The sequence below is a fragment of the Peromyscus californicus genome, unplaced genomic scaffold (assembly GCF_007827085.1).
Source record: "Peromyscus californicus insignis strain IS unplaced genomic scaffold, ASM782708v3 Scaffold_11__1_contigs__length_118956290, whole genome shotgun sequence".
NCBI lineage: Eukaryota > Metazoa > Chordata > Mammalia > Rodentia > Cricetidae > Peromyscus > Peromyscus californicus.
The window spans coordinates 22,376,165-22,386,392 of NW_026294402.1; the positions used below are offsets into that span (position 1 = coordinate 22,376,165).

At 44.5% G+C, this 10,228-nt stretch overlaps 1 protein-coding gene across 3 annotated transcripts; it reads left to right on the top strand.

The window, feature by feature from the left end:
- Positions 1-10: 10 nt before the first annotated feature.
- On the top strand, positions 11-9,851 carry Thyn1 (thymocyte nuclear protein 1). 3 transcript variants are annotated; one of them, XM_052755394.1, is made up of 8 exons: positions 11-104; positions 296-401; positions 6,310-6,491; positions 7,792-7,860; positions 8,208-8,300; positions 8,836-8,931; positions 9,280-9,430; positions 9,654-9,851. In XM_052755394.1, the coding sequence occupies exons 2-8, from the start codon at positions 359-361 to the stop codon at positions 9,698-9,700; spliced, it is 681 nt and encodes a 226-aa protein (XP_052611354.1). In that variant the 5' UTR covers positions 11-104; positions 296-358; the 3' UTR covers positions 9,701-9,851. The 3 variants fall into 3 exon arrangements, with proteins under 3 accessions (XP_052611354.1, XP_052611345.1, XP_052611362.1); XM_052755385.1 differs by having other exon boundaries at positions 22-113; XM_052755402.1 differs by lacking the exon at positions 8,836-8,931 and having other exon boundaries at positions 36-401.
- The last annotated feature ends 377 nt before the right edge of the window (positions 9,852-10,228 follow it).

The window sequence follows — 10,228 nt, forward strand, 5'->3', positions numbered from 1 at the left end:
ATTCTCTGGGCGGCGCCGCTGAGACGCGTCTTCTACAAAGTCGGCGGGGGCGCGCTAGTCTTCTCGAAGCATTTTGGAGATCCGCCTGGCCGTGTTTATCAAAGGTCTGGCTGGTGTGTTGAGAGAATGGTGGAGGGAAGAACGGAATAAGGGACTAAGGAGTGTTCAGGGGAAGATTATGCGAGATGGAAAGGGCGCAGATAACGGAGGGGAGATTTAGAATGGCTTAATCACGACTTTTCTTCACAAGTCTCGGGCCCTTTAGGCTTTCTTGCCTCCATCTTGCATCGTGCAGGTTTTGGAAGACAAGAGTTGCTTCTTGCATGTGCGGTTATCTTCAGCCTCCTGCAGAGAGAACATGCCGAGACCCCGGAAGAGGCCGACTGGGGCAGCTGGCCCAGGTGAGCTGCACCTAGGCTGCAAAAGGCAGCAGGTGAAGAACTCGTCTGTAGGGCGTTCATTGCTCGTTTTTCCACTCCCGGGTTTTGGAGGGAAACCTTCAAGGCTCTTACTTATTGTCATCTTTACTCTTTCTGCCAAACTCCCATTTGAAGTCCTTACCACTTGTTTGTCCATTCAAAAAACAACTATTAAGCACTAAGAATATTTGCAGTACATACACGTATGGGGCTGTGGGGGCCCACGCACGTGGGAGGTTGAGGCCGGAGGATTGCCTTGAGTTCAAGACCAGCCTGGTTACATAGGAGTGAGTACCACGCCAGTACTACATACGCAGGACCTTGTCTCCAAAGAGTGTGTGTGTGTGTGTGTGTGTGTGTGTGTGTGTGTGTGTGTGTGTGTGTGTATAGATAGATATTCTTTCAAGCATGGGTGAAAACACTATATTTTTAAAATTACATTTATTTACTTTTTTAAGGTGTGTGTGAAGTGCATGCATGCGCGCGCGCGCGCGCGCTCACACTACACACACACACACACACACACACACACACACACACACACACACACACAATTTATTCAGAGGATAGCCTGCAGGAATCAGTCCCCCTTTTCCACTTTGTGAATCGCAGAGATTGAATTCAGGTCATCAGTCTTTGTTTAAAAAAAAAAAAAAATTGCCTTTGCCACCTAAGCAGCCCTTGGAGCGTTGCTTTGAGTGAAATAAGCCAGGCAGAGAAAGCATGGTTTCATGTGAAATGTAAAAAAGCTGAAAGCTGGAAGTAAAGGGAAGATCGGTTCAAGATATTTCTTGACTACATATAGAGTTTGAAGCCAGCCTGGGCTACAGGAGACACCCCACTCCACCCTTCACCCCCTACCCCCCCCCCCCCCCAACCACACACAGTTTTCTGAGGTTTTTAATCTTACCAGCCTTAATTTGGAATTGCTAAGTAATTGAGAATGACCTGGATTCCTGATCCTTTTGCCCCTACTCCCAAGTGCTTCTTGTCCAAAACAGTTTTACTTAATTTTAAATTTTCTGAATAATATCTTTCAGAGGCTGCCAAAATCTTTTTTTTTTTTTTTTTTTTTTTTTTTTCCCTCGAGACAGGGTTTTTCTGTGTAGTTTTGGTGCCTGTCCTGGATCTCACTCTGTAGACCAGGCTGGCCTCGAACTCACAGAGATCTGCCTGGCTCTGCCTCCCGAATGCTGGGATTAAAGGCCACCACCGCCCGGCAAGGCTATCAAAATCCTATGTATAGTTATTGCTAAGACACTTAATGCAGCTGTGCTGACAAGCGCAGTCTGCTAGGGCTTTCCCAAGGTCCTTATCTTGTATCTTATCTACGTGTGCCATGGCCCATGTGCTGGTGCCTGGAAGTTGGTTCCCGCATCAGATGGGCCCTAGGGGATGGAAGTCAGGTCATTTGGCTTGTCAGTAAATGCCTTTACTGCCACACTAGCAGCTGTCTCTTAATGCATGTGCTTACTTTTATGTTAAACCCCTTTCCTGTTTTGAGACAGGCCTCTATAGCCTAGTCTGGCCTTGAACTTGTAGCAAGTCTCCTGCTTCAGGCTCTATAAATTCAGGGATTGCAGCCATGAGCCAACATGCGCAGCTTAAAATCTTTTAAACTCCAACTTGGCATCATTCTCTCTGGCCTTGAAATGCTTTTGTGTGTTGTAAGAATCCCAGGTTGTGGGTTCAGCTCGGGTTACTGTAGCCAGCAGCTTGCTGTATTTCCTGCAGTGGATGACAGTGCACTGCACATTTCAGAAAAGCAGGAGCAAAGACTTGTAAAGGCTATTACGGTAAACAATAGAGCCAAAAGTGACAGCTCATGCCTGTCATCGAGATACCTGTCTGTGTTCTAGGCCAGCCTGGGCTACAGCATGAGACCCCTGTCTCCAAATCAAACAAACAAACAAACAAAAATCATCTGTGATGGTTCCTACCTGTAATCCCAATGCTTGGGAAGCTAAGGCAGGAGGATTTCTGCAAATTGGAGGCCAGCCTGGGCTACGGAGTTCTGAGACTGTAGCTAGAGTTTTCCTGCCTGGCCCACAGTCAGGACAAATCTCTATCACCCGCCAGTCCCACAGCCTCTCAGACCCAACCAAGTAAACACAGAGACTTATATTGCTTACAAACTGTATGGCCGTGGCAAGCTTCTTGGTAACTTTTCTTACAGCTTAAATTAATCCATTTCTATAAATGTATACCTTGCCACATGGCTCGTGGCTTACCGGTATCTTCACATGCTGTTTGTTACCGTGGCAGCTGGCAGTGTCTCTCTGACTCAGCCTTCCACTTCCCAGCTTTATTCTCCTCCTTGTCCCGCCTATACTTCCTGCCTAGCCACTGGCCAATCAGTGATTTATTTATTGACCAATCAGCAACACACTTGACATACAGAGAACATCCCACAGCATGAGACTCTATCTCAAAATACATAAGTAGATGCTTCAGGAAGTATATTCAAACTGATTGATGTATTCAACAATGTATACATGTGTGGAAAAACCATGTGGCAGTTGGTGCCTATTAAATATGTACAGTTTTTGTTTTCCATGTCAGTCAAAATTTAATAGAAAAAGGCAATTGACTTTAAGGTAAAAACAATGAAGATACAGTACCTTTTCCAAGGGAAAATGCAAACACGTATGAGTGAAAGGTCCTTAAGACAGGTTTGCTGGAGGTATGGAAGGGGTGGGAAGACAGAGAAGGCCTGGAGAAGGAAGCAGAATTTGAGCCCAGCCTTAAAAGAATGTGAGGGCTTTCCACTAGCAAAATCCTAGAACTCAGAAAACATTGTTTTTTCCATTCACAAAAAAATGAACGTATGCTATGAATAAAGAGCAGAAATTAAGCAGGGGAAGGTAAAAATGAACCTCTGTTAAGAATTTCAGGTTGATCACAACACATTATTGTGGTTATTTAGCATAGCATGCCTGATTGCTGTGGGATGGTCTTCCTGTATGCTGTGAATATGTGTTGCTCTCATTGGTTGATAAAGTTGTTTTGGCCTATAGCCAGGTAGAATATGGATGGGCAGGAAAGCCATACAGAGATACAGGGAGAAGAAGTGGGGAGTCGGGAGAGACGAGATCCAGCTGCCTCAAGGAATAAGATGCCAGGGAACTGGTAAGCCACGAGCCATGTGACTAAACATAGGTAAGAATTATAGGTTAATTTAAGTGTAAGAGCTAGTTAGTAATAAGCCTGAGCTACTGGCTGAGCATTTATAAGTAATATAAGCCTCTGAGTCAGTTATCTGGGAAGCAGATGCTGGGTATTTGGGAGTTGGTAGCAGGACAGAAACTTCCACCTACACTTTTTTTTTCTAATTGAAAATAGATTATTCTGTCATGATACATCCTGATCACAGCCCTCTCCTCTGCTCCTCCCAGCTCCCCCCTCCCTCCCCATCCAATCCCCCTCTGCCTCCCTTCAGAAAAGAGTAGGCCTCCAAGAGGCATATACCAAACACGGAAAAACAAAATACAGTAAGACAAGGCAAAAAGCCTTCACTCTGAGGCTGGACAAGGCAACCCTACAGGACTATGTCCCAAGAGCCAACAAGAGTCAAAGACGCCGGGCGGTGGTGGCGCACGCCTTTAATTCCAGCACTCGGGAGGCAGAGCCAGGCGGACTTCTGTGAGTTCGAGGCCAGCCTGGTCTACAGCGCGAGATCCAGGAAAGGCACAAAGCTACACAGAGAAACCCTGTCTCGAAAAACCAAAAAAAAAAAAAAAAAAAAAGAGTCAAAGACACACCCGCTCCCACAGTTAGGAATCCCACAAAAATACCAAGGTAGCAGCCACAACATACATGCAGAGGACCTGGTGCAGAACCATGCGGGCCCTCGTGCTTGCTGCTTCAATCTGTGAGCCCAGGTGAGCCCTGCCTAGTTGATACAGTGGGCCATGTTCTCCTGGTATCCTCCATCCCCTCTGACTCCTACAATCTTTCCACCCTCTCTTCCTTGGGGTTCCCTGAGCTCCAAGGGGAGAGACCCTATGGAGACCTCCAATTTAGACTCTCTCTGCATATTGTCTGGCTGTGGGTCTCTGCACCAGCTCCCATCTGCCTCCAGCAGAAGCCTCTCTGATGACGACCAGACAAGGCACTAATCTATGAGTATGCCTGATCTGAAGGATAGCTGGGAAATTGTGCTAAGGTAAGCTAAGTTCAGAGCATCAGACATCCATAATGATATTTAATGAAGACTGATGTAGTAGCAAACTAGATTCTGAGGTAGTAGAGTAAGTTAACTGTAGGTTCAAACAGACTCAAGTGACAGTTCTGACTCGATTGAGGGCTTCCTTCTACCTGGCTGGATTGTGATGTGCTGCAGCACATTGTTCAGGTAGGTAGAACACCTCAGAGGCTATACCAGAGTAGGGTTGGGGCCTGACATGTTGAGTGATTGCTGTGTCTCAAGCACATTTTCTTTTATTCACTGAGGAAAAGCCAGATTTCAGGGCTAGAGATGTAGCTTGGTGGCACAGCACCACCTAGCATGTTTGAAGCCCAAAGTTGAATCTTGAGAAGTTGGCAGGTGATGCTGAAGAGCTATAATCCAAGCTAATCAGGTGGTCGATTGGTTAATTCATAGCTCATCTAGACTACAGAGTGAGCTGAAGGCCAGCCTGGGAAATTTAGTGAGACTGTGTCTCAAAATAAAAATAAAACAAAACAAAAAAGGGATGGAGCTAGAGCTTAGTGATAGGTTGCTTGTCTAGCATAGGTAAAGCCCTGGGTTCAGTCCCCACCATTAGAGGGGAAAAAAATCTAGTCTTTACGTTGTCTACATGGTCCTGAATAAACTCTTGACATCTTTAAGATTCAGAAAGGCATGCATGAAGCAAGAAAAAAGTGAGATAATGGTGATAATGGCTAATATTTACTGGACATTTATGGTAATGAGGTATTTCCTAAATCCAATTTTTTTTTTGTTTTTTTTGGGACAAGGTTTCTCTGTGTAGCCAGGCTGTCCTGGAACTTGCTCTGTAGATCAGATTGGTTTCAAACTCAGAGATCTGCCTGCCTCTTCCTCTCAACTGCAGGGATTAAAGGCGTGCACCATCACTGCCCATCAGCTTTAAAAGCTTTTAATGTTTTATTTTTATTTTATATGTATGGATCTTGTGCCTGCATGTATGTCTGTGCATCATACTCTTGCAGTACTGGTGGAGGCCAGAAGAGGGTGTCAGATCCCTTGGGACTGGAGTTAAGAGTTGTGAGCCATGTGGGTGCTGGGAATTGAACCTGACTTTTATGGAATCTACACAGCCATCTCTCTAGCCCTTGGACCACTTTCCCCTCTCTCTCTCTACTATACTGACACCCGTATCCTACACTAGTTCTTGCCTACAAATCTCATGTTCACATCTAACCATTTTGGTTTGTGAGGCACTGAGTTTAATCATTTATGAAGCCTGGGTTTGGAGCTGTCTAGTGGAGGCTGGTGAGCTCAGCAGTGCCTACATAATTGACATAATTCAAGACAGTGACTCCCCCTCTCCCAGAACCTATCCGTAGCCAATAGTTTCAGTACTAAGGGCTAGGGCCCCATGAGCTCCTTCCCTATTCGTGAATGACTGTAGACAGGGCCAATCTTGTGTGGGCCCAGCGCTGGTAGCTGCCGTTGATGTGAGTTGATGGTTTCAGTGGTGATGTTGAGCCCCTGAACGGCAGGCATTCTTGTCCAGGTTTTGTAGAGAAGGTGAGGTTGCTTCTATACGGGGCTGTGGTGCTATAGCTAGTGTTTATAGAGCCTAAGTTTTGAGTCCAGGTATGACACCAAGTTTGTGTTTTTTGTTTTGTTTTGTTTTGTTTTTTTCCACAGTGGAACATTGCTTCCCAGCAGGCTGACAAGCATTTTCTTTCACTTCTATTGCAGACAAGAAGGGGCTATCAGAAAAACGTTCTAGAACTGAAAACTCAGAAAATACATCAGCTAAGCTAGAGAATGCCAGCCCTCAGAAGACTTCAACCTCGAAAAACTGTGGCAAGAATTTAAGCAACTACTGGCTGATGAAGTCCGAGCCAGAAAGCCGGCTAGAGAAAGGTGTAGATGTGAAGGTGAGACTATCCTGTGTCGTCATGTTGGCGAGATGGGGCAGTGGGTCAAAGCGCTTGCCTGATGACCTGCAACCCAGTGAAGGGAGAACACACTCCTGAGAGCTGTGCTCTGACCACACATACTTCCACACTTCACACATATAATTACGACTAAAAAAAATGGTGAATATGGTTTACCATAGGATTGATTCAGAATCAGCTTCTCATCTTTGAATACTAAGGAAAAGGTAAAAATAAGTAAAATTTTCAGCATTTATGATTATTAGCTTAAGGGTAGATAGCCCTTATCCAAAATTCTTGGGGCCAGAAGTGTTCTAGATTTTGCAATTTGAATATCTCTATTCCCCTCCCCCCAAGTCTAAATACTTCAATAAAATATAAGACTTTTTTGTTTGTTTGTTTTTTGTTTTTCGAGACAGGGAATAAAATATAAGAGTTTTTGAATGTTAGAACATTCCAGAGTATTTTTGATTTCAGGTGTTAACATTAGGCATGCCCAACCTGTATCTGTTTTGTGGATTTCCCAGCTAAGCAAGGGTTGGCAGACTTTTTCTGAAAAGAGCCAGAGATGCTTATGGGTTTTTATAGCCCATGTTGTAGCTCTGTCCTGTTAACAAAGAAAGTGGCCACAGACAAACACATAAAAAATGTGTGGTTATGTTCAGGTAAAACTTTATTTATAAAATCAGACATACGGTTCAACTTGCCAGTGTCAATCTGAAGTTTGATTTTACTGTTGTTAGGTGTTTTAAAGATGATCTTACTATGGAGCCCAAGCTGGCCTCCTAACTTTTGAGGCTCTGGTTGCCCTTGAATTTAAGATCCTCCTTGCCCCAGTTTTGGGGGTGCTGGGATTACAGGTGTGCCACCACACCTGGCACTGGTTTTATTTTTCTCCTACTATTTGCCATGCCCCTGGATGTCTCCCTGACAAGTGTCCCCATATAATCAGGGAATGAATATAAGATGATTTTTAATACTAGCTTGAGGAAAATAGAAATATTATAGAATTATGGGATACTTTAAAAGTGAAACACAGGGGACCAGCAGACTGTCTTATTATCCTGATTATCCTTTCAGCTAATCATCTTAATTAGCAAAGACCACAATGTAAAACCCGAGGCTCAACTTATATTCATTCAACATCAGTGGCACCCTGAAACTAATTCCTGGTAATCAACCTAGCTTCTTTATATCCTGTAGCACTTTTCAGGATTAAAGAGAAAACTTTTCGTTTCCATAGATGCTTATCAGTTGGCCAATGACTATGTACTAAATGACTTTATTTTCTCTTGCCTAGTTTAGCATCGAGGATCTCAAAGCACAGCCCAAGCAGATAGCATGCTGGGATGGTGTTCGCAACTATCAGGTACGGAGACAAGGGGCAGGAGCCCTGAAACCTAGGCTAGGATGTACGCCTGCCTTCTCCGCTGTGCTCTTCAGTAGCAAGGCCTTTGAACCAACATTGCTTTTCTCTGAACTCTATCCTGAAAATGTCTTCAGAAATATCATAATCACTGTGACAGCATGCAGTCTACAAGTGGCTTGGTTCTGGCTAATGTCCTGGAACAAGGCTAGGACTCTGAACAAAGGGACAGATTTTCTTATGAATCTGAGAGAAGCGCAAAACAGGAAAAAAAAAAAAATTAATCAAAACAGGCTGATTTCTTCCCAGCCGGTAGGAGGGCAACCCTTGTTTCCTCTCCTTTGACACAGGCTCGGAACTTCCTCAGGGCCATGAAGTTGGAGGAAGACGCCTTCTTCTACCATAGCAACTGCAAACAGCCAGGCATCGTGGGACTCATGAAGGTTAGGTGCACATAATTTAGCTTGGATTCCTCCCTTTGGAACTTACTCATGTAAAGTTTACAGCTTAAATAGGTCACCATGAAAATATGCGCTGCACCCCCCAACTCCCTATCACAGAAAATGAGGAAAACTGCCCTGACCACCACCCGAATGATAAGGGTTAGAATAGGAAGGGCTTTATTTCAGGCCCTGCTAATCCTTCTCACTACCTGAGGTTCTATCAGGTACTTCCTCTTTGCTGAGAGCTTCAAGATAACACTATGTGCGCAGTTGGGAGAAAAGAAAAACATGTTTCCAACAGTAACTTCCAGCATTTAGTTTTAGAACATGCTTGTGAAACTTTGTAAAAATAGGAGTTCCTTCCTAACTATGCTTGCTTAGGCTATCTTTTATTTCCAGATGTCTGCATACCAACTGTCTCTATAGCGAGGGAGATGGGTCAGAATATGAAGGAAGGGTAAGAAGTCAAAGTGTGATGCATATTAAAACTTGGACAGGGAGCTAAAATGATTGGAGATTTTGGATTTGTTTTCAGATCGTAAAAGAGGCTTATCCAGACCACACACAGTTTGAAAAAAATAATCCCCATTACGACCCATCCAGCAAAGAGGACAACCCTAAATGGTCGATGGTAATAACTATACTTCCCATTTCCTAAGGCGAGAATGGGCAAAGGAAAGAAGAGGATGGGGTACTGTTAGGTCAAGGAGCACAGCCCAGCCCTCACCTAGAGGAGTTTTGCTGAACTGGGATATTAGAACACTGGCAGCCCTGACACCATGCACCTCCTGCAAACAGTAGAAATGCTGGGTGGGCACAGAAGCAAATGCCTATATTCTTAGCCACTCAGTAGGCTGAGAATTGGAAATTGACTCAGCCGAGGAATTCAAGAATAGACAAGGCAACACAGTGAGACCCATTCCTTAAATTGGACAGTCTGACTGAACATGTTTCTGTGCCCTACAATGCTGTCCAATAGGTGGATGTACAGTTTGTTCGAATGATGAAGCGTTTCATCTCCCTGGATGAACTTAAAACCTATCACCAAGCCCACAAAGCTACCGGGGGCCCCTTAAAAAACATGACCCTCTTCACTCGCCAGAGACTTTCAGTTCAGCCTTTGACTCGAGGTAAGATCTCAACGTGGAGACAGTATTAAACCTCTCTGGGTCAGTGTCCCCCCATGTCACCCTTGAGGAGGGCTCTCTGCCGTATAACCAGTACCCTAAGATGTTCTAGAGTGGACAGTGGCCCACTCCAGGAACTTGTGGTGCCTCATTAACTCCAGGGCCCTCACTAACCTCCCTCTGCAGGAGATGACACAGCACCCCATTCTCCCTTTTCCCTTTGTAGAAGAGTTTGATTTTATTTTGAGCCTGGAGGAAACAGAACCAAGTTAATGAAGGCTCTACTGATGAATGAACAAGCCACTGATCCAGAGTCAAGATATGTAAGACAAAAGGAGAAAGCTTGCTGTGTCCACCTGGGGTCATGTGCACAGGTGGTTTGTTCATTTTTTTTTTTTCCCAATAAAAAAATATTCAATGACAAGGTTGAAAGCTTTTTCTTCTAAACCTGTGTTGGGTGTGGTAGAGTCCTCCACTGTAGATGTCTCACATCCAAGCCTGGTTCCTTTTGCCAAATCGAAGATGCAGGCAACTCTATCGTCTTCCTCTACCACTGTAGTTATGTGGTAAATAGCAGAATGTGGGACTGAGTCCTTTGGTCTGTGAATACTCAGTGAATCCAAGTCTTGAAGTTGAAAATATGAGTATTTGGGGAGTAAGTTGCCAGACAAGGATAAAACCTGAACTCACTGAGCCATGCTTGCCTAAAGTGGGTGGTTAATACAGTGGTTATTACTGTTTACCACCCACTGAAAAGGAACTTTCATTCCCAGTGTGTCAGATAGGAGACCGTGTTAAGAA

What these genes read in the sequence shown, in the direction of transcription:
- Thyn1 (XM_052755394.1), top strand. Translation starts at nt 359, where the DNA reads ATGCCGAGACCCCGGAAGAGGCCGACTGGGGCAGCTGGCCCAG. An exon ending in AGAAAGGTGTAGATGTGAAG is followed by an intron (nt 6,492 to 7,791) that starts GTGAGACTATCC and finishes TCTCTTGCCTAG; the next exon opens with TTTAGCATCGAGGATCTCAA. An exon ending in ATGGTGTTCGCAACTATCAG is followed by an intron (nt 7,861 to 8,207) that starts GTACGGAGACAA and finishes CCTTTGACACAG; the next exon opens with GCTCGGAACTTCCTCAGGGC.